The sequence below is a fragment of the Anguilla rostrata genome, chromosome 4 (genome assembly GCF_018555375.3).
Source record: "Anguilla rostrata isolate EN2019 chromosome 4, ASM1855537v3, whole genome shotgun sequence".
NCBI lineage: Eukaryota > Metazoa > Chordata > Actinopteri > Anguilliformes > Anguillidae > Anguilla > Anguilla rostrata.
Genome location: NC_057936.1, coordinates 48,911,876 through 48,936,288, shown reverse-complemented (window position 1 = coordinate 48,936,288; position 24,413 = coordinate 48,911,876). Strand labels below are relative to the sequence as shown.

Below are 24,413 nucleotides of genomic sequence, written 5' to 3'. Positions count from 1 at the left end.
GGTGCAGCCTGAAGAGGTGAGTCTTCAGTCGTCGTTTGAAATGGGTCAGTGTCTCAGCTGTTCTGACCTCCACAGGGAGGTCATTCCACCATTGTGGGGCCAGAACAGACAGGAGACGTGTTCTGGAAGTGCAGGTGCGAAGAGGGGGAGGTGCCAGGAAAATATTTTCACTGCAACAAGTTTTTGTCATCCAAGACACTTGTATTATGTCAAAAATGCAAAAAATTGTAATTTGTTTTCTGCCGGGTCTCAAGAGAATAAGGAAAACCTGGACTTATAGCTCCTTGTACAAAATACAGGACAGACTAGGATGCGTAGCTATATACAATGGGCCTTGGATAAAATAGCCACAGTACATATCTGTTTATCACAAACAACTTTTACACTGTACTGTGCATTATATCTATATGAGGAAGACAAATAATTCAGATACTTCGGTAACTTCAGAAGTATGCATCAATTCACAACTGGCAGTCATAGCTGAGCTGTTAAAGACTGATATTTATGTAGAGAAGAGTGCTTTGGTCTTTGTACATAAACCGGAAAACAAAAGACAAACACCAGGGGAGCATTTCCTGAAAACTGTTTGAAGTTTTGGGAGTACCCAAAAAAGATGATAATCTGCACCCTAAATTGTCCCCTGCCATGTCACTGAACCCATTGTATTTACAAAGAAAAAATGCTTTCCTCATGCTTCAAATTTTTCTTAAGGGGACTGATATATACACACTCACCACCACTTTATTAGGTGCACCTTGCTAGTACTGGGTTGGTCTTCTGCTGCTGTAGCCCATCTGCTTCAAGGTTCGACATGTTGTGCATTCAGAGATGCTCTTCTGCATACCTTGGTTGTAACGAGTGGTTATTTGAGTTACTGTTGCCTTTCTATCAGCTCAAACCAGTCTGGCCATTCTCCTCTGACCTCTGCCATCAACAAGGCATTTTCGCTCAGAGAACTTCCGCTCACTGGATATGTTCTCTTTTTAGGACCATTCTCTGTAAACCCTAGAGATGGTTGTGCGTGATCAGCAGTTTCTTAAATACTCATTCAGCCCATCTGGCACCAACAACCATGCCATGTTCAAAGTCACTTAAATCACCTTTATTCCCCATTCTGATGCTTGGTTTGAACTTCAGCAGCTCGTTTTGACCATGTCTACATGCCTAAATGCATTGAGTTGCTGACACGTGATTGGCTGATTAGATATTTGCGTTAACGGGTGCAGTTTGCAGTTGAACAGGTGTACTTAATAAAGTGGCCAGTGAGTATATATATATATGTTTATATATATATACAGTACCAGTCAAAAGTTTGGACACATCTGCTTAAGCCAGTTTTTTCATGATTAAAAATGCTTTAAACTGTATAAACTTGTCTATAAACACTTAATATTTCATTATATGATATATGTACTTATATAAGCAGATAATCTTAAGTGGATTGCATTCAAAATTGATTTTTAAAAGAAAATGGAAATCTTGTAAACTCATGGGGGGGGGGGTGCTCTATCATTGTAAGCAAATACATAATCTATGTTTGAAATTTTGAATTAATACCAAAGCACCATGCCAGTTTGCCTAAATGAACGGTTTCTGTAGATGAGCACTGCCCTCAATGAAAAAGTGCCAAAAGAACAAGTTGGCACTGATTGTCCCTGCGTGCAGCGCTACACAATTCAATAACTTTAATTAAATAATTTAAATAATTTCATGGTATTTTTCAAAAGACAGAATGCAATTGTGTTATTATAGCCTTTGATGTGGTACATCAACACCCACATGGAGTGAAGACTTATATAAAATAAAAAATAAAAAATAAAAATTTTGGAGGTACATTGTTCTTTTAGCTGTTATTGGTTAAATTACAAATATTCCTTTTGTGCCTCTTGTGCAAATCGAGTGTCAACAATACATGAGGCTTATACTCACTCCTACCAGCAGGGAGCAGCTGGTCCAAGAGTTTCCTGAATATGAACGGTTTCTTACACAGACAAGCTCATTTTATTTCACATCCCATGCCTCAGCAGGAAGCCTTTGTAGTTGGCCGTAACCACATTGCAAGGGTGCACAATGTCTACCTGTATCAGATATGTGTGCGATTTGACACTTAGACAATTTACACAATCTAAAATTCCCAACAGAGATGGTAAGGGGGGCAGTGGCTTCAGTTAAAGAGGGTTACCATAGCAGTTGCTATGCAAAATCTAACTACTCAGAAGCAATGCTTATGTGGAAACTATTGAAATATTTTACTGTGATGATCAGAAAAGAGAGAAGATCCTGTGGCTTGCTTGCTGCTCAGCAGCATGCACACACTGCGGTTCGCCATGTAACTAGGCAACAAGCCCCCTTATCTTCATTCAAGTTACAAATAAAAGATGATGCCTTTGCTCTCTTAATCAATAACAAGAGACAAAAATGCCATTAGAGTCATCAATGATTTAACACTGATTTGAATGTTCTAACTTTACAGTTATTCATTTTGTTAAGTCCAATGCATTGGAGCCAAAACAGAAAAAGATGAATTAATACTTTCTTCTAGACACTTGTTGTAACTGTTGGTCAACATTACTGAATATTTCTGAAATAGAGAAATAGCTGAACAGGCCTGAATATACCACACACCAAGAGAAGCATTTTGTCTCCATCATTTGCTGACAGCGGTGCTTCACCATTTATAAAAATGATGCCTGCTTAAAGATGAGTTACAGAAGCCTAGAGACTCTCACATTCAGGGATGCTTCACACACAATATATTCCCCTCCACACAGACTCATGCCATCTGTTTTTAAATCCTTTTGAGCTATTTAATTTTTCTCGCCTTCTCAAGATTTCACTGTCCATGGAGAGTAGACACCTGCACAATCATCTCAGGGGAAGCACTTCTTTCCCTCAGATGCTTCCCAGGTGGACCAAGAGCGTTATGCACTGTGGTTTGATTGATTGACATGGACCAAGCAGTCAGGTTGTTCCCAGGCTGTCTGGTTTTTACAGCTCTTCTTAAGAATAGGAGGAGACTCTCTCCTTATTAATAACTCAAAGCAGCTGGGCAGAATAAGCAAGACAAGACAAACCACAGTGCATGACTACATCCGTGTTACACAGGAATCAGTAGTATATTTAGTCACCAAGCGGAAGTTTAATGTTGTGGTATGCAACATTTTCACTTCTTGATCACTTGATCACCGTATTCAGAACAGTAACTGTCAAAATCAGTTATGCTTGTGACCATTAAGAAATGATTACCCATTAAGGAGTTAAATCATCTAAAGAGAAGTCTCGGGATTGTGTACTTACATATTTTATTTATGTTGGTCACCTATAGCATACAAATCCTAGAACATGAGAAAAAAATCTCAAAATCAAAGTTACATCTAAGGCTCCACTGTCTAATATTGATCTGATGAAAAAAAATGTTTTCAGCATACAAAAATGCCAAGTTACTCATACATACAAAACACTGTCTATAAGTCATTAATTCAAACTGGCAAAATTAGGGCCTGCCGTCAAAAGTATTGATGTCAAACTTACGGCAAGTTACAAGAAACAATATTGGCTTAATCTTACCTCACACAAATTAAACAAGCTGTATTTCAAAGCAAGGATACCCAATGTTTCCTAAATTGTTCTAAGTAACTTAATTTAACTTAACTTGCCATATTGATATCAATACTTTTAATGGCAGGCCCAGATTTTGCCAGTTTGGATTAATGACTTACAGGCCGTGCTTTGTACGTGTGAGTAACTTGGCATTGTTGTACATTGAAAATGTGTTTTTCATCACATATAATTTATTTTTGTACTATGTTATGAGTAAGTGATAATAGTAATTCATATATAAATGTAGGCTATGACAGACATTCATAAACGTAAAAACATGAAAACAGTCTACATTCCGAAAGAAACACTTAGGCATTGATTCAGTCACCTTTACTATGAATGACAAGTAAATGAAAGTGTATGACATATTTTTAAATTGAAATTTTTTAATGGGCTATTGTACATGACAGACCTACTAATTGTTTATATGTTGGTAAAGGATCTATAGGGCTAGCTAACATTAGACTATTTAAAAACGTGGCATTGCAGGGTAGTTACAGTAGCGTAGCTAAAAAGTAGTTACCAGTACAGGTGCAGCGGTGAATGTAAACCTTTTTGAGAATCAATATACCTGGCGCGAACTCATTATCTTGAGTCAGTTTTTATACTACCAGTAACATTACCTACCGGACCAAATCGGAACAGAATATTTTAGTGCTTAATTTTGAAGGTGTCTATACTTACGTTATACACTGGGTCTGTCATCTTGCTAGCAAGGTAGCTAATGTTAAACTTTGTGATGTGAAAGCGGAACTGTCTAAAGTGTGAGTGTATTTTATTTGCAGTTCAGAAATATAAATGAGTTTCCCGCAAACATTTTACAGATGCTAAAGCAATAGTTTAAAAGTTTTGTTTTTAGTTAGCCAGCAAGCTAGTGTAATGAGTCAAGAGGTCTTTGTGAGTCCGAGAGGGGATTTGAACCTTGTTCTATCAGTCTTCCAAAAAGTTCCATAGGCAAACATGCAAACCAGTGACCAACAAGGAGAGCAGAAGTTGGAGCCGCAGTTTTGTCCCAATGAGGAGATGTATTCTTTGTGGGCCCGGAGCATTTGTGATGATATCAGGCAGGAAAAAGAAGAAGAAGGAAAAAACACAAAATCCCCTAAGTTTGGGCCTTTATTGTGTGGACGTGTGAAGTTGTTTGTGAATTATGTCTGTAGAAATGGGGCCAGAAGGTACAGAAATTAATGTTTTTAAGGACTGAGAGTTGGAGGTCATTGTGGATATTTCTGTAGGGAACCCTGAAAAGTATGAAACTTTTGGTGCTGCATAAAAATGGGGCATGCCGCCCCACCAAACAACACCTAGGCTGGATGGGATATCTGCCATCCCAATAGTGTGCTATATAAAGAGCAGCATTTGCGCAAAACATCTCTTATACAGAATAAAGAATTACAAAAAATAATATGCACACATATCATCCAGTTGTGATATCATAGATAAAATCTTTTTTAAAAGTACACCTATTAAAACCTTTTAAAAAATATAAAAAATCTTTTTTTCTGTATTTATTTTTTTATTTACTTTATTTTTCTGTAGTGCACTCACAATTATGGAAAGAATTGGCTTTGTAGAATGTTGGGAAGTTCATAAACTAGGAGATTATATTCAGACGCAAAGCATGTAAAGCCTGCTACCAAGTTCCATAGCACCTGTACAAAATTATGAAAAAAAGGACCAAACTAAAAATTAAATAATTAAACTCTATTAGAACCATTCACAAAGCCAAGAGCCAAGCCAACAGCTAAACTGTTAACAAATGGTCCTGTAGGTAACATTACCGTTCATATAGCAAATCCAATAGCTAACCATTCTCATAACCTGTGGCTAAGCAAGTAGCCAAACAAATAACTATGGTAGTAACTAGGTAAGTAGCTAAACAAGTTACTAAGTGAATAGCTAGACCATTAGAAAAATGAGTCGCTATGTCATTTGCTAAGTTATTCACTAAGCCATTCGTAAGTGCTGCAGTTTGCTTCATGGCTAGCTCAGCATGTAGTTCAGAAAGTCACAAAACCAATCGCATTGCACAAGGCAAGTTGCTGAGTCAGTAGAAAAGCCAATCGCATTGCACAATGCAAGTGGTTGTGTAAGTAACGAAACCGATAGCAGTGCACAATACAAGTTGCAAAAGCAATCGCATTGTAAAATGCATATGTAAACACTTTGGCCCTAACCGCCTTCTGTCGGTAATAATGGGAAAACAATATTTATCACAGTGTTACCATTTTCTTTGTCATCAGCGATCATGAAATTCACCCACCTAATTGTTGTTGTAAGTTACCCAAACCCCAACTAATATACATGGTCTACAGTTTAACTTGTATGTAAGTGTATGCATGTCTCTCTGCAGATTTAATTATCTTCTGGTTCATACATTTATATGCTTTATTATTATTATCAGTTACTCAAACACAGTACACAGTACAAAAAGAAATAATATCTCAACAAAAAAACGTTTTCAACATACAAAAATGTAAAGATATTCAAGCATACAAAGTGGACCATATTCTTTTCTGATGGTAAGATGAAAAACCACTGGGCCAAGTTTGGGTAGCATTGCTTTGAAATAGCTAAGATACCCAATATTCTTTTAATATTCTTTCAATACTTTTAATGGCAGGCCTAGATTTTGCCTGATTAAGTTTTAATTAATGACTTATAGGCAGTGATTTGTATGTGTGAGTAACTTGGCATTTTTGTACATTGAAAATGTGTTTTTGTTGACCTAACATAAGATAACATAACATCACCAAGATAACAACATAATGACAAGAACAGGCCTTTCAGCCCAACAATTCTCACCATTTTCCTGGCTAAATTGTACCTAGTGCTCTGATTACCAACAGATCTAACCTACCTACAGTATCTAACACCTTATAAAGTCTGGTCTTGAAAATTCCCTGCCTATACCACATGACCTGGCAGACTACTCCACACATTGACCACTCTCCGTGAGAAAAAATTCTTACTAATGTCTATATGGAATTTACCCTTTGCTCATTTTCATTTATCTCTCCTCGTTCTACTAAGAGAACTCAATCTGAAGAATCTCTGGTAGTTCACTTTGTTGATCTCATTTATGAATTTAAAAGCCTCAGTCAAATCACCCCTGGTCTCCTTTTACCAAGACTGGGGCATTAACAATAATTCGTAATAACATTAAACTAGTGTTCAATGCCTAGTCTAATGTAAGAAATGAAACACAAATAAATACACAGGCAGATGTGAAATCTATTTCAGGACTAAGGATAAGCTGAATTGCTGTTGGGAGTTTAAGAAAAAAGCTTTTGTGTCGTACAGACTGGCATTCTTCTACTGGGAGCTGAATGTCAGTGAGGAGGAACACCTTACAAACGTCAGCAGTTTTCCCACAGGAATTTCTCTCTTCTAGCCATGCACTGTATACGCTCAGAAAGAGATTTCTTATCCTTTGTCCTCTGAAATCAGCATCAAGGCAAGACTCCCTTTTCAAAAAGAAGTCAGAAGCTGTTTTATCCTACACAAAAGGAAACCTTTATTTTGTCTTTTCATTGACCTGACATTTTATGTCAATGACAAAATGACACATTTTAGTGGTACTAAGCTCTAAAAGCTGAAAGAACCTGCAGAGGTTTGATCATTATTTTGTCCTTTAGAAATTACCCCCTGTAGAACTCAGGTCAACTCACATATTTAGATTAAATATATTAATGAATACGCAAAGTAATTAGTTTTGGTTTGGCACTGAATAGATCTGCTTTAGGTACAGTATATCTGAATGCACCAGCATTCCATAACCCATCAAACAGGGACCACAAAATATCTCCCCTACCAAACGGGAGAAATACCAAAACCCCCAGTGCCTACAATCAGATCTGACTGTTTGTTTAAAAAAGGCGCTCCATTAGTGATGTGTGCATGTGATGGGCTGAGTATGAGAACATGGTTGCTGAGGCCGACCATTGGTTGAGTATGAGAACATGTAGTGATGTATGTGATTGGTTGCATATGAGAATGTGTAATGATGTGTGTGTGCGATTGGTTAAATAAGGGAACATGTAGTGATGCGTGTATATGATTGGTTGAGAATTATAACGTTGTTGCTGAGGCCGACCATTAGTCGGCTGCAGCAAGAGTTTCCTGACTGAACTTGCTCTTCACATTTCATGCTGGGTCGCTCATTGATTATGCAAATACAGACTTGTCGCATGTTTGGAATTTATCTGGATCCAGTGGTGTTCACTTACAGAGGTAGTTTGAAGAGGCGCTGTCACTACACCCATTGCTTTAACAGGTGTGGCTGAGTCAGTAGCTCAGGAGGCAATAAAATGCAGTCTCCTTCTGTTTTCTTTATTATTACACCATGTGTTTGAGGACTGCTCTGGAACCAAAGCAGACAAAGTGAACTTCATTATATTACTTGCCAAATTTGAAATATATGACTGCGCCAGAGTTGATGTACTAAATGAATACATAAAAAATGTGCACTGGTGTGTTGCGATTCCAAAGTTTAGACAGCAGGCTCAGTCTGTCCCAGGCAAAACCAATATCATGTCTCCTCTTGATAATTCTTGCTATGACATCCTCTGTTAGAATGGCTATATCACTTATAATATTTTAGATACAGCACATTATACACTGTACTTACAATATCTCTTTCAAAATGTCCCTCATATGCATTGGAGCAGTAGTCTGGAATATCAGATGAAAGCATAGCACTCCTGGTCCTCAGTTGTTGTCACATTCTGGCCTTGTGAAGAAGCACCGGGGATTGTGAAGTACAGATGGAACCTTCTGATTATCTAGGCTGATATGGAGTGCTGGTTTAATACTTTCCCTGCTTACCTCCCTCAGGCTTTGCACAAGCGCCTTCTTCCAAAACTGGCTTCTAGACCAGGTGTCTGCCTGTCACACCAGCAACAACAGCAGCATCAATCCCTAACTGTTTTTTAGAAGATTTTTCAGTATTTATACAAGATGAGAAAACTTCATGGGAATTTTTGAAGAAGCCTTTGACAAAAAAACAAAAAAAAAAAAAAAAAAAAAAAACAGAAGCATTTCTCACATTAACTGCCACTTGCTGGTCCATTGTCTCATGCCCCACATTCTGCTTGGTGCATGAACTATGTTAAGCTTGATTTTATCTCCAGAGATGCTGGACAAAAAGACATTTGTTAAACAACTGTCTGTTAAGAGTAAAGTGCTCTTGGTCAGGCTGAGAAATCATTTTGTTTCTTCCTGTGAAGAGATCAATATTGCAATGCTTGCGTCTGCTAGTTGTGCTTCCTCACAAACCATGTGAATAAAGTATCCTCAATAATTTCTGAATCCAAGGGCAAAAAATTTTATGGTGTGGCCCATTGAAAAAGCATTTTCTGCTTACCTTAATAGGAATGATATCAATTAAAATACAATTTTAGCCAAACAATTCAATTTAATTTTAAACTGCCAGTTCTGCCTGTTACTGGTATGCTACCCCCCCCCCCCCCCCAAAAAAAAAAAAAAAAACAAAAAACAACAAAAAACACACTCACTCACTCAGACGCAGACACACACACACACACACACAGGTATTGGCAACTACCAGCCTGTGGGCACCTGATACATTGTTGACGGGAACTAATGCAGTTGTAACCCAAGCCGCTCTGGCTGAATTAAACCCTTCATACCCCAAGCAGAATGGACATAATCAGCTAAAGTTCCAGTCATATGTTATGACAGAGTTCAATTGGCATGACAAAATGTCTGCTGACTGAACTTTTTGCCAAACTGCCAACCTCTTTTAAATTAACTTTTTATTACTGTTTCCTCTTCTCAAAAATGGCTTTGAACACAGGAATCTAGTCAAACCAAGTGTCACATCATTCATCAAAGCGTTGATCAAGGCAGAGCATACAAGTGAGAGCTAACTACACACATTTCATACAAAAGAACCATGTGATTTATATCACAGCAACGGAAAGGATAAACAATCGGATCCTGGCTGAGTATCACAATTCTGTGTCATAAGAACAACTTTCTTTTTCTTGTTTATTGTACATATCTGGGTGATGGATCAGAATCTGTCAAAGGAACAGGTTAATTTAAGGAGGAAGCAGTGTGTGTGTGTGTGTGTGTGTGTGTGGATGTACATAGAGAGAATGCATTCCAGTGTATAGTCGACACAGGGATTGTTTCTGCAGTCTCCTGGCTGTGTTCCCGCTCCTCACAGAGTTAGACATGAGGCAGTCTTCCCAGACAAGACCCCCTGTGGAGACAGAAGGACAGCAATACCACAGCCTTCCACCTGACACGCATCGCAGTGCTGCAGCCCACGCATGCTGACACACAGCTAATGCTCAGATATCTCCGTGTTACAGACCAGGAAGTGTGTTGCAAGATCATTTCACAGAGCAGGGCATGTCATTTCTTTCATGCTCTTTCTGAGTATAAGGACACCATAGCTAAGATGTCCAGGATCAGTGTCCACTAAGAGAGAAATGAGAATACAGTGAGAATTCTCAAGGATCATGCAGTCACATAGCAATATTTATATATTTTGTTTATTTGGCAAACACAGCGGCTGTGGTGTATCTGGCTCCTTAGAACTTGCTGTGCATGGTGGTGATTTTCATAATCTCTCCTGGTTTACAGTTTTGTCAATTGTTTTGCATTCAACTGTACAAGACGCGCTGAAGCTAATTGGATTCAAGAGATTAAACAGTAATCACGCCACGAAACAGGCATTATTCGTAGGATTATCCTCGTCAGAGATCTAATTCCTTCTTTAATTCAATTGTTTATTGCTGTATTCCCACATTTGAATAAGAGATAATATACTATACAGTATACAATAAGGGAGTTAGAGAGGACTGAAATTAAGTATCACCTGATGCAAAACACACACACACACACACATTGTAAATGTACGCATTTGGTCAAAATTAATTTTACTGGACAGCCACTATACTGAGCAATGCCATATTAAAATGTAAAGCTAAGTCAGATCTAGCACAACTACACTACTAGGCACAGTGATGCTATCTAGATAAATGTCAGTTTATTATAAGGGTGATATATTTAAAATTTTAAATTAACCATTTAATGATGATGAATAGTCTAATCTTAATCTTAGTGATTAACAAAACTATTACCATGTTTGCACATTCCCGCAGATTAAGATCTATGAGGATAGCAGACACAGTATGAATGAACAACAGTGCAAATGACCAAGTCATGTTTTTGACTACATAATTAGTTTCATTTCAAACAAAATGTATGACACACACATTATAGTCAATGGTAAAACACACATAATTGCCTATCACCATGAATATTACATGTCTTTGTGACATCAGTAGAGAACCTAATATAGATAAGACCTAAGTAAATAAAAAGGAAAAACTGACTGACCTACACTGGCAGACTAAAGGCAGTTTTACACAACACTGTTAAGTAAACAGAAGGTCCGAGCATGATAAACAATAAGCCTGACTGTCATAGAACACAGCTTTTCAGTGTATTTACCTATACTAGACTGAATGTAAGATTAGACAATCTCAGAAGAAATGGCAATTGTAAAAAATGAGCCATTGACAATATTTCTTCAGTGTGCGTGTACTTGTATCGCATCTATTGCGGACATCTATGTGATGTTATGAGGCTGTTTTGCTTCCAAAGGCCCTGAGAATCTTATTAGGTCAATCCAAATCTTGCTGCCTCTGCCAGGAGGCTCAAACCAGGCCAATATACAACATGATGCAGATGTGTCCCTTTTGTTCAAAGCAGAATATATCCACAATCGTCACTTGCATAGTTACATTTCAGTTAAGTGGTTTTCTAAAATCTAACTAATGACACCTTAAGCACCCTTTCATAATTGCCTTAATTGTTATAGCACCAGCACTCAATACACAGTTAACAACATGAACACTATTTGGAGTGTTCAGGAAATAATTCTATGAATTGATCACCCAGTATACAAAATATTTTGAAAGCATTACTTACTTAAATAAATAATAAATAAATACATTTGTAAAATGAATGGCCAGACTATTCAAATGTGTGCATACACAAGCTCTTTACAAGAGATGTTTTTTTCTGATGAACTTCACTCTCAACCTCCTGAGCCATGTGTCATGCATTATTTACTTTCGAGCAATATTTAACCAGAACGAAAAATCACAACTTCTAACATCTGCTTAAGTGGGCCCTGAAGGAGAACTGTTCAAATGGCAACTATTCAAATCTTAAAATATATAAATCTACTTCCTTTTGTTTATTATAATACTGCTTTTGTTTTCCACTTTTCCCCAACCACATTTTTGTCCAAGTAGTCAAAGTGAAATAGCTTTATAATCAGACCTGGGGCAGTGCAATTCAACTATAGTTTTCTCAAAATATTTAGAAAGCAAACCACTTTGAAAGTGAACTTTAAATTAAATTTCTGACTTTTTTAGCTTTTTAATGTGCATATGAGAATAAATACAAACAAGAATTGAAAGTTATGCTGAGTGATTTTTGCACATTATTTTCAATTTGTTTCCATTTCACCCTCAAAACCAAGTATTGTTGGAGCAATACTTGCATCTGTACCATGCAATGAATTATTTACCAAAGCTAAAGCAACCAAAACTAGCCTCAGTGTAATTATGTTTGTTTATTTATTTTTAATGTCATTTCATGTGTATTTTGTTTCTTTTGTAAGCACAGCCTGTGTTTAATTTGAATTCATACTGCTGGCTGTCATGGCCACAGCTGGAGAGAATACGGTCAGTCAGCAACCTGGCTGACAACATGCAGGTCTGTTTGATCAACAAATACTCTGGAACAGGCATATGCTGACATTCTTTCTCAGTGCTGCTGCCAGAGGATGCTGACCTTTTGCGATAATGCCCATGACGGGTGACATTACCATGGAAATGGGGGACTGCCACGAGGTCAGAGTCACCCTGCTCCTACACCAAGTATGTCATTGGAACCCTTAAAGCTGGCTGGTCCTGGCAACAATGATACAATTACAGCTAATGTCTGCTCAGTAAGATACCAACATTGTATCATGCTGTATTTCATTTAACACTGCCCATTCTTCAGAGGGAGCTCTACAGGACATCCCATCCCTGAGACATACAGTGATGCTACTCGCCCAGCAGGAGTACTAATGGGTCTAGAGTTAAATCCTGTCAGGAGGGCCTAGGCTGACATCAGCTGGCTACTGGAGACCAAAGTATCCATCACCTTTCATGCTGCCTCAGGCCAGGAAAAGCACCATGTAAAAAACCTAATTTCAGATAGATATTTCAGACCAAAACACAGAAAATATCATATTTTACCAGTAGCTTATCTCTAATTGGTGACTTAAGTACTAGATGCTTTAGAACACAACAACAAAATTACATTGAATGGTAACCCACACACTTTTAGTGCAATAAAAACCGCAGGCAGACTGGATTTTGATTATTATTATTTTAAGATGTAGTTGGCCTACACAAAATAATTCACTATTTAACTTGCCACCTATACATTTTTGTTAACTGCTGAGACAATTAAATCTCATTTGAAACTGATATACAACAGTGGATGTGCTTATTTTGAAATGTCCTTTCCCATTTTGCGCAGGAAACATTTTTGTTAGATGCATCTTCATTCCATTGGCAAATCTTTGTTTGTCGTAACTTATGTAAAGAATACATTTATAAGTGTTTTAATTGTATTTAGACCTACAAATAGGAGGGGGGAATCAAGGCTTTAGGGCAAATAACTGTTTTTTACTCTATAAGACTATAAATTCCACTGGCACAATGACACAATCAATACGTCAATACAGGCTGTTCTGTCATTTTCAGCATTTACAACTACACCAGCCAGAGTCAGGCAGACTAATAAAATCAATTATTCATGCAAGTAGCCTATAAGAGAATGTTGTCTCCCGGCGTTAACTGATGGAAATGTTTTAGGAGTTTAACACCAAGTTACTGCTACAAGTTAAACTATTTCTTAAGCTCGGTTAGCTATATACAATTGGAACAGATAGCTGTAGGAAGCTAAACTAGCTAAAAACAAAACGTTTAATATAACGATTGTAAAACGACGATTTTCTCAAGCTATCACATCACCATTGATGGGAGGAAATGAATGAACAACGGTTTCCTCCTGGTGCCACACTTTCTGTAAACCGGTCGTACTAGGCAGACAAAGAAATACACGAATCAGTTCCTCATGGTTCTGTATCATCATAGTGACGAGATGGATGTGGGTTTAACCGAGGTTTGTATGATCTTGTTTGCGTTTTTCGAAATACCTTATTAAATGCACTGCCGTAATTCCAGTGTGGCCAGCTAGTAAGCCAGCTAAACGTCTTTTTCCCAAGCGTGTGGTCTCATTTTGCCCTAGCAAGCTAACTAGCTGCAAGGTCAATTTGCAAGCGCTAGCTAGCACTCATACTAACCGTGGTGCGTGAATATTTAGCTAGGTTTAGCCGCTGGTTAGCTGGCTAGCCGGACCGCTATCTTCAGCTGTTTGTTGATGTTACTGCGTTTGCTCCGGTTTATTTTTCGTCTTTACTTTTGGTTGTGCAGTGCTATCTATTAGGTCGTTTCTATTGTTATTATTTCTCAATGTAGCTCATTTCCAAGCAGCAAGCAAATGTTACGCGTGTGCGTAAATAGCGTTGCTTAGCATTAGCTCTCTGTGTTGTCTAACCTAGTCTTCCCCCGAAAAGGAGATTGACAGGGCATTCACAAAATGCTGTTTTTATTGTCTGCTTGCTAGGTCATTAACAATCGCAATGCAGGAAGGTATTCGTGTTACTGCTGGCCAGCAGTTATCTGATGATGGGACGTTGGAGGTAGTTGGAGCCTGGTGACATGCATGTCTGTCTGGCTGTTATTTTACCGGATGTTTAACCATTATAATAGAGAAAGTTTTGGGGGGGGTGTGTGTGTGCGCGCGCGCGTGCGTGCGTGTTGCACTGTATAGGCATAATTCGTTGTGTTACTGTAGTTCATTTGCCGGCTAAAAATTAACTAGTGATAGGTGGAAACTTATGTACTTTGCGTTTTGTTAGGTTTTAAAGTAGCTAACAGTTTCTCTTGTGTTGACCTGGACAGGTGCACCTTCGGTTAACTCTTTGTAATTAGTTTTATTTAAAATTGAAACGGTTCATTTTAAATTTATTTTTTACTCTTATAATAAGAGTCTCTCTGTTTGCAGGTCAGGCGACAGGCAGAAGCAGTCGTGATACCACTTTGATGTCTTTCTTTGTGAGAGGCTAGCAGTGTAACAGGATGCCTCATGGGAATGACTCCTGCATGAAGGGACATGAAACGGCCAGTTATATCTCCTGCTTGATTCACCTGTGGGAGGAGTGGGTTGGACTGGGAAGTTTGGAAGATTACTTCAGCTACCTTGATTACTTGGTTTGGGTTTTCACCCCCTTAGCTGTTGTCTTCATCCTGCCCTTCGTTATTGTCCTGTTCCTGTACCTTTCCATCCTATTCCTCCATGTCTACAAGCGCAAGAATGAACTCAAAGAGGCATATTCCAACAACTTGTGGGACTGTGCAAGAAAAACACTGGCCACTCTGTGGGATGGACATGCGACTATATGGCATGGTAACTATTGTTTCATATGGTTTTTGAAAGCTGAAATAGGCCTGTTTGTATTGCCAGGTTGTATGGTATGGTATGAAACATTATGTGCTTTTTGTGAGATTTCATATGGGTGGTTGCACTTCAAGAAATTTTAAGCTGAAAGGACACTCGTGCTTGCGATGCTACTTTTAGTTCACATTTGTCTTCATTTTCATGGGCAGCAGGGCATTGCCTATTTTACCATTCAGGTCAGATATTTTGTTTCATTCTGTACTTGCACATTATTTCTGAAATAACCTAATGTAATTTCCCTCACATTATTGTTTCAGCACCTTACAGAGTTATGGGATAATGACAAGATCCATAAAAATGTAGGTTATTTAACCATGCAGTCAACTTTAACTAATATTCATACCTTGAAATACTTCTATATGTGTTGTCCAGGTTGACTTTCTGGAAGTTTCATATGTCTCTGAATGTGCATATTAGGCAGCAGTACCATATAGGACCCTTCAGTTATTTTTCATTAAATAAATTACACAAACTCTCTTTTAGATACAGAAGTAATTTAATTTAATCAATCATAAGTGTACTTCCATGTTTTTTGGTTGGGTGTAGAGAATAGGCTACATCATGGTTCATAATCTGGCTGAAGTTGCTCTTGAACCATTTTCAGAATATGTGGATGCAAGCAAAGGAAACTAGCCCAAATTATAGCTTATATTTGTGGGTGAAAACATGGAATTGCTTTACCTCATGTTTAAAACTGGCTTTGCAGTGCATGGAAACCTGCTGATCAATCACTTGTATGACATTCAGAGGTCATTCTGAACCCAGCTGTCCTGTGGCGCTGCAAATGTGCTGCTCTTAGCCAGTGACCGTTTTTTTTTTTTTTTTTGCCATTTTTCTTCCATTTTCTCCCCAATTTAGTCGTTATAGCCTACAAATTCCCTGTGTGGACCAGCCACTCTCCTGGTCGATGCGCTATCCTCTGTTGGTCTGGGGAGGGTGTAAACTGCCACATGCCTCCTCCGATACATGTGGAGTCGCCAGCCACTTCTTTTCACCTGACAGCGAGGAGTTTCACTGGGAGAGCGTAACGCTCATGGAGGTTCACGCTATCTCCCCCGGGCCAATGGCTGTTTTACTTTGAGGAAGTGGTGTCTGGGAAGTGCTTTTTTTAGCGTGATGTTTTCAGTATGTTTTATTTGTACAATATATGCAGTCAATTTAGGATATATGATCTTAATACATGCAGTAGTCATGCATTTGATACATTATGATAACTGCTGTGAATATGTAAAAATTGATTAACATAAATCTTGTAACAATGAGATAATTGCCACCTGTTTGACATTTTAAATGATAAGCCTTAGGTTGGGTCTGAAAATTGTAACCTCATTTGATGCAAATGTTTTTCAGTGTAGTATTATCTTGCAATGCAAAGTTCAAGGTACCAGTTTTTGAGGCAATGATACCTAATGTTTGAGCCCCCTTGAGCATTTCTTAGTGGCAAAGAATGAAAAAGTCAAGTATTGGTGCTTGATAGAAAGGCTTCCAAGTTGCGATTCATTACATCCTCTCAAGATTGCTCGTGCTTAGATGAAAAGGACAACCTGATTCACCACCTTTGCTCAAGAACTTCAAGAAATTCAGAGGAAATTTAAACAACATTGTATTGCTACTTTCTCAGTTGAATAGCATTACTTAGTCTATTAAGGCACCAGACTGTGTGCATTGTGTGTGTGTTTGTGTGTGTGTACGCGCATGCGTCCGTGTGTGGGTGTGTGTGCGCTTTTATCCTCTGGATATTGAAATTACTTTACATTTCTAAGATATTGCTCAGGATTTACAGAATCAAGACTATGAGCTCTTTGTTCAAAGTTGTAATTGAAGTTGGCTACATTTTTGAAAGTTTTTTGAAGCTTGCAGTTTTCTGTCTGAATCTCTTTACTGTATGACTCCCTCTCTTTGCTGAAATGCTTCCTTTGATAGAATTTTAACATGCATACCTGGATTTGGCTTGATTTTGTCTTTGCTTTCAATGCAATATGCTTCTGTCATGGATAATTTTTTATACCTTTTTGCCACTTGTTATATTTTTTCTGTTTTCAATGTAGACTATGTTTTTAAACACATGGATGCAGTTATGTAGCAGTACGCCACAGCTTAAAGCAATCCAGCAGAAACACTATGGAGGAAGTAGAATTTCACCCTCTCTCTATCTCTCTCTCTGACTCTCTGTCACTCTTGCTCTCTTCCCCTCCCTCCATCCCTCAACAGGTTATGAAATACATGGTTTGGAGAAGATACCGGACAAAGGCCCGGCCCTTATTGTTTATTATCACGGAGCTATTCCAATAGACTATTATTACTTTCTGGCCAATGTCATCATTCAGAAGGGGAGAACCTGCCACTCTGTTGCCGACCACATACTCTTCAAGATTCCTGGTAAATCTGCTGTGTTTACCGTATGCAGTGAAATGAATATTTTTGTTCTGAATGTGAAGTGAATGCTGATCGAGTGGTTGATCTGAAAGAATTCTGGACAGCGTGAGCAAAATAAAGATCAGCTGTCGTACTTTTATCAGCCATGACTATGAGAGTATGTCCTCCCAAGATTACTTCTATTTTGAATCAGGACACAATGGAACCTTTTTTAAGCTCCCATGCTTTGATTCAACTTGTTTTTATGTGGTTACAAGTACTGTTTACTGTAAAATGTCATGTTAAGCACTCTTCCCCAATGTTAATAATGAATTATCTATAAAATATCTCAAAATTGTCTTTAATAAAATGTGTTTCCCGCAGGATAGCAATACAAGATTTACAAGAGAAGTTGAAAGTAAAGAACTCAATCTATTGAAAGTTATTGTCAGGGACCTGTCAAGACTACTTTTTGTGAAGTATACTTTTACTACATAGCATGTCATACATTTTTTTTAACCCTCAGATGCTTGATTGGCTGCCATCATGGCTTCCATCCATCAGTGACAGGTTGTGTCTGTGAAATGATCTTGACTGCGACTGTTCTAGGCATACACATTCACACCATATTGCTTTTGCAGGAGGTCAGCCATAAGAGTGTTAGAGCACACACAATCATTCACTGGACGCATGTATAGTGTGATGGTAGCAAATATATTTAGGGCTTGTGTGCAGCAGAAAGAGTGATTGGTTGAATTGCATTCTTCTGGTGCCTGTCCTTGGGGCCTGGCCAGGAAGACCCCCCCCCACGCTGTGTGGCTATTGCCGTATACGCGCTGCACTCCCTGACCAGTCCCCTTGGAATTTTACAGGTCTTAAATGGAGATGAGGCATCTTTGAACCTCAGAGTCTAAGCAGCGTCTAGTTGCATAACACAGTGTAATAGGTCATACCAGGGTCTCTGGACACGGTTTACCCAGGGTGAAGAACAATATGAAGATTGAAGAATTTGGTATTTTGTCCGTTGTGTTGTGATAAGGAATTGCACCAAATTTCACAATTCAAGGACCAATAACAACGACAAATGTGTATGGGGGATGGGGAAGGTAGGTCTAGTAAGATAGCAGTTTGGGATAGTGTATAAAGAGCCATCACCCTGAATATAGCCATGTACTAAGCAGGTAACTAAGTAGGTTAGTTGTGATGATTGCCTTTAATAGGGTTCACTGACTGCTGGCCCCACAGGGTTCAAGCTGCTGCTGGAGGTGTTCAGCGTGATGCACGGGCCCCAGGAGGAGTGTGTGAAGGCCCTGCAGAACGGCCACCTCCTGGGCATCTCTCCGGGAGGGGTACGGGAGGCCCTGTTTAGCGATGAGACTTACCCTCTTCTGTGGGGCAAGCGCAAGGGATTTGCTCAAGTGGCTATCGATTCCAAAGTGGTGAGTTTTCACTGTTCACTTGCAGCATGTCACTAATTCTCGAGTAAATCTATTGACAAAATGTGAAGTATATGTATATCTGTATTTTTTCCCCCATTCCAGCCCATAATTCCTATGTTTACACAAAATGTCAGAGAAGGATTTCGTTCTCTTGGAACTCTAAGTAAGTAAGCTTGCTCAAAATTGTCTGTAGTAGATTGTCTTGGCAAATTTACTCAACAACTCAACATCGTGCCAATTAAACATTGAATGTACAGTAAATGTTATATAAAATATCACTTTCTAAAATTTGTTTAAAAAGTATAATGACGAAATCTGAATTTTTTTTCCATTTATTTTGTGTAGGTTTTTTCAAATGGGTGTATGAAAGATTTCGATTGCCAATTGCACCAGTATATGGAGGTTTTCCTGTGAAGTTTCGCACATACTTGGGTGATCCAATTCCATATGATCCTAATGTAACTGCAACTGAGTTAGCAGAAAAGGTATTTTTTACTCTTTATAAAATTATTTATCACCATATTTATTGCGGTTTTTTAATTATTATTTTTTAACAGTGGGTACATAAAAAGGTATTTATGGAATGAATGTCGTGGAATTAAATGTAATGGAAGTTCTAAATTTAAATTTCAGCGCATGATAAAGTTGACTTTCATTGGTTGAACAGAGTCTCTAATCAAGGCTTTATATTTGAAATTTAAGATATAGCCTAGTGTGACATGTTTATTTTTCATTGTGGAGTGCCACAGAATTCGCCTTTGACTAACAGGCTAATATCATTTACTTGTCTGCAGCACACCTGTTGTGTTTGCCTCCCCCCTCCCACCCACACATCAAGTAGTTGAGTAGCATTAATTCAATTTAATGGGGTTACAACAAGGCTTTGTGGAATACCATTAGAATTATGCAAATGAATGTCAATAAAATATATATACCCCACAGTTTATTGAGTGTAATTACAGGAGAATCCTTTGATGGGGAGACATGCGTCATAATCTGACTTTAATCCTGTTATGGAAAAATACCAGGAATTACAAGTTTCTAAACCATTCTTTTCAATTTCAGGCACAGCAAGCAGTGCAGTCTCTTATTGACAGACACCAAAAAATACCTGGAAATGTTCTTCGGGCCCTTTTAGAAAGATTTCCCAGAAGACGCAAAGAAGAATAAATATGTTTTCCCTTCCTGTTTTATGGTGAAGGCTCATACGGCTTACTTTACTGTGTTATGTGGGTAAAGTGATGGTATTATGAGAAGCAGAGTATTATCAGAACAGTTTTTTTTTGTTGTTTTTGTTGTTCTCCAGATCAAAGCTAACGTCCAGTGGGTCTTTATATCGTGTGTACACTTTCAAAAAAGTTTTAAATTTGGGTGACTGGACCCAGCAATGCATTTGCTGAAAAATTTTGTATCATTTGTAGTGGAGTGATGTCAATTAAGTACTTGTGGATATATACATATTTATGTGGATATATACATATTTATATATATATTTGACTGTCTATGCTTTCTAAATAATGTTAATGCTAACAAAGAACCTCTACTCATACAGTCAGATTTGTTCAAAAGGAGGCCATGTTAAGGTTGGCCCACAGGAGCTGTGTGTGTCTGTCACACAGGCTATATTTCATATTTGGTGCGCTAGCCTAGCGTTGTATACAGGTATGCCCCCTGGACAGGTTGGCTCTTCAGAGTGCTTCTGCTTGACTCACTGATTAAATCCATTGTCCGGTGGTTTGGGTAGACATTATCCAGAGGCTACTGAACCTGTTCAGAACAAAACTGCCAAAGTTTTTTAGTTTGTCATTACATCAGATATCTACTGCCGTGTAATTGCATCAAAATTTCTGTGTTCAAATTGGTGTGTATTGCAAATGGTAAATGAAAAAGGAAAAACCCCAGCAGACCCACCAACACAGTAGACTGAAGAGTGCATACCATTCACACTTTGAGACATTACATGTTTTTTATGCAAGTCAGTTTCCAACGTCTTCAGATTTCCACTGCCAGGATTTTGGGGGAAATTTAATACCTTTCCAACTGTGCTGGCAGAATGTCCACTGGAGTCTTTTTTTTAGCAGATATAGCCTTTTTTTAAAGGTGATTAAAAAAAAATAGTGAATCTCGATTTGCTGGGTCCGATTCAATATGTGACGTGTTGATCTAGATATGGTAAGAAGAAATGTAATCTCTACATACCATTAGGATTTGTCTTGTATTCTGGCACCCTCACGACCACTGGGTCTTAACCATGGTGCTGTGCCTTTCTACGCTGTTCAGATCAGTCTCAAAATAGTTTTGTACTGCACACTGCATCTTCAGTAAGCCTTGTAAGAGTTGGTGTAATATGTCCATATTACCATGTTGTGTAATAGAATATGGGTTTTGCAGTGAAAACCTGTCTGTGACAGTGTCTCTGTAGGAATGCCTTGTCTTTTCAATAACCCCATTCATCTTTCGGACACTTTGTGTTCTCTGTTGTGCACAAACAAAACAGAGCTGGGAATCATTTGAGTGTCTTGGAGTCTCACAGGTCAGTATACTGCTGTATGATTACAGAGTATAACAAATTGTATTTGAAATATCATGAAATTCTGTAGTTGATCAAATGTAAAAAAGAGCTATTTTCACTTTGATTCTTGCACTTGTCTATATTTTATTGAAAAACTGTGTGTATAAAATATTACATTTTAGTGTAAATGTTTCTTTCCATCATCGCCTCGTGCAGTATGTTTTTTAATGAATGATTTGAAAAAAAATTCAGGTTGAAACAAAGAAATACATAGAATTTTTTTTTTTAAAGAAACAAACTTCCAAAATGACTTATGTTCCTTCTTTTTTAATTAGCCAGATACATATTTTCAAGTTGTAGGGGTCTTCAGATGTTGTTTAATGATACCCATCCTGCACACATCCTGTCTGAGTCACACTAAACTTTAATATATAATACTTAAAATGTAAAAACGGTGGAAAATGAAGAATTTCGTATTCATCAGAGATGCTATGCTTATAAATATGCTCTTTAAAATGGGTTCATTGGCAAAATAATTAGTAAAACCTTAAAAATGTCTGTACAGAAAATAAATGTATTTCTGATTTCCTTGTATGCATGCAATTTTTTGAATGCATATACACTTACCGGCCACTTCATTAGGTACTTGCTAGTATTGGGTGTGGTCTTCCGCTGCTGTAGCCCATCTGCTTCAAGGTTCGGCGTGTTGTGCATTCAGAGATGCTCTTCTGCATACCTTGGTTGTAACAAGTGGTTATTTGAGTTACTGTTGCCTTTCTATCAGCTCTAACCAGTCTGGCCATTCTCTTCTGACCTCTGCCATCAACAAGGCATTTTCGCCCAGAGAACTGCCGCTCACTGGATATTTTTTCTTTTTCGGACCTCTGTAAACCCTAGAGATGGTTGTGCGTGAAAATCCCGGCAGTTTCTGAAATACTCAAACCAGCCCGTCTGGCACCAACAGCCATGCCACGTTCAAAGTCACTTAAATCACCCTTCTTCCCCATTCTGGTGCTTGGTTTGAACTTCAGCAGATCGTCATGTATACATGCCTAAATTCATTGAGTTGCTGCCACGTGATTTGTTGATTTAGATATTTGCATTAACGAGCATTTGAACAGGTGTACCTAATGAAGTGGCCGGTGAGTGTATATGGAAGCTGATTATATAAAAGCAGTGAATTTCAAATACTGTTATATTTTATGAAGGTGTACAAGTCCATGACAGTGTGTATGTACTGTATGATAAATGTGTGTGAAATGCTTACTTTTGTTGTACTTGAAATGCATCCCTCATTAATGCCTCTTATACGGGTTAATCAGTCACAATTAAAAATCAAATTTTATTTGCACTGAAACAATGAATAAATGTGTACACACACACATTAAATGTTAAATACTAGGCAGCATGAAGAAAGGATAGTGGCTATTTGTCCAGCTATGGAGAGCCTTGATCACAGGAGATTGTGGCATTTCCCCAAAGTTTTCTCAGGAGACATAAGTCCTTATAACCAGGAAGCTATACTTGCCCCCGTAGATGTGATGTAAATGCTTTAAACTGGTTGATAAACGTGTGTGTAATTAATTCTTCATACAGTGTTTTATTTGAACGCATAATGTATAATTGCCCACCAAAATACTGTTCCTGGAGATCTACCCGTAGGTTTTCATTGCAACCCTAATTTGCAGGTCAACAAGATTTCTTGCTGTTGAAGGAGGTGTTCTTTGTTAGGGATGCAGTGAAAACCTACTGCATGGTAGATCTCCAGGGACAGAGTTGGGCAGCCCTGGTCTGCTCCATGGCCTATAAAATCTATAGAGATGATGTGGCCAAAGCATTGACACTGGATCACTTTTTAGTTTTTGCACAGACATGTCAAGGTTGCTGATTCTGATTCAGTGCATGGGGGCACCGTATATCAAGAGCTGGGGTGTCCAATCTTGTGTGAAAAAATGCTGATGTGGGTGCATGTTTTGTTTTAGTCCAGCACTATGACACCTAATTCATCTCTTTATCTAAGCATGGTCTTCAGTCAAGACCTTGATAAACACTGAAACGGAAACCTGTACCCACATCGGCCCTTTTCGGATAAGATTGTACACCCCTGCTTTAGCGTGTGCCTTTGCAGAGAGCCTTAAGGCTCATCTAGCACCCCCTGCTGTGTATCCCATATAGAAGGATCAGTCTTGTTTTTAACATGCTTTGTGTTCCTTTTATTATTGAGCTGCATGTACATTATTTAATTCCTACATTTGCATGTCAAGCAAATAATTACTCGCTATTTTAAATGCCTTCCTATGCCATAAGTACTGCTATCAAAGATGGCATGACAAAGCTGTGGCTAACTTTATAGATTCTGTTGAATGGATCATTCCCTGTTTAATTGATATGTGCTCTTCATGCTAAATAAAATTACCTGTGTTTCTCATTTTGTTTATCATGATGACGATTATTGCATTCAAATGCCACTTGTACACTATTTTCAATTTTTACTCTATTCTTTTGAGAAGCAAAGAATAGCCAAGAATGTTGTATATCATAAAACATGACATCTTATCTTGTCTATTTAAAATGAGGAGATCAGTTCAATTTATCCATAACAGAAGAGACAGCACTTTTACCGTGGACATTGTGCAATCTAAAAAACAACCTCTTCCATTACTGTACTTATTCCATAGTTTCTTTCACAGCTTTGTGTTAGCATTTCTATCTTGGGTATTTCTCTTCCCACACATGCACTTTGGTGAGCCAAAAATAGACGATTTAAGGGATGTGTTTTTGATTGCAAAAATGGAGATGTGAAATTACAGTCAAGTCAAGGCTTGTTGCAAAATGGCACATATTCCTCTGATAAATACTAAAGGAAGTTAAGAGATGAGGCT

General features: G+C 38.2%; 1 protein-coding gene across 3 annotated transcripts; it reads left to right on the top strand.

The window, feature by feature from the left end:
* Positions 1-13,515: 13,515 nt before the first annotated feature.
* Positions 13,516-23,959, top strand: LOC135253534 (DGAT1/2-independent enzyme synthesizing storage lipids-like). 3 transcript variants are annotated; one of them, XR_010329647.1, is made up of 8 exons: positions 13,516-13,827; positions 14,773-15,174; positions 17,437-17,604; positions 18,826-19,019; positions 19,122-19,182; positions 19,365-19,504; positions 20,085-23,126; positions 23,249-23,959. XR_010329647.1 is itself a non-coding variant. In XM_064332921.1 (7 exons), the coding sequence occupies exons 2-7, from the start codon at positions 14,847-14,849 to the stop codon at positions 20,187-20,189; spliced, it is 996 nt and encodes a 331-aa protein (XP_064188991.1). In that variant the 5' UTR covers positions 13,516-13,827; positions 14,773-14,846; the 3' UTR covers positions 20,190-23,959. The 3 variants fall into 3 exon arrangements, 2 of the variants coding, with proteins under 2 accessions (XP_064188991.1, XP_064188992.1); XM_064332921.1 differs by having other exon boundaries at positions 20,085-23,959; XM_064332922.1 differs by lacking the exon at positions 13,516-13,827 and adding an exon at positions 13,860-14,680 and having other exon boundaries at positions 14,758-15,174; positions 20,085-23,959.
* The last annotated feature ends 454 nt before the right edge of the window (positions 23,960-24,413 follow it).

Coding starts and splice junctions, on each gene's coding strand:
- LOC135253534 (XM_064332921.1), top strand. CDS start 14,847: ATGCCTCATGGGAATGACTCCTGCATGAAGGGACATGAAACGGCCAGT. Junction 15,175..17,436: donor ACATGCGACTATATGGCATG/GTAACTATTGTT, acceptor ATCCCTCAACAG/GTTATGAAATACATGGTTTG. Junction 19,020..19,121: donor TGGCTATCGATTCCAAAGTG/GTGAGTTTTCAC, acceptor CCCCCATTCCAG/CCCATAATTCCTATGTTTAC.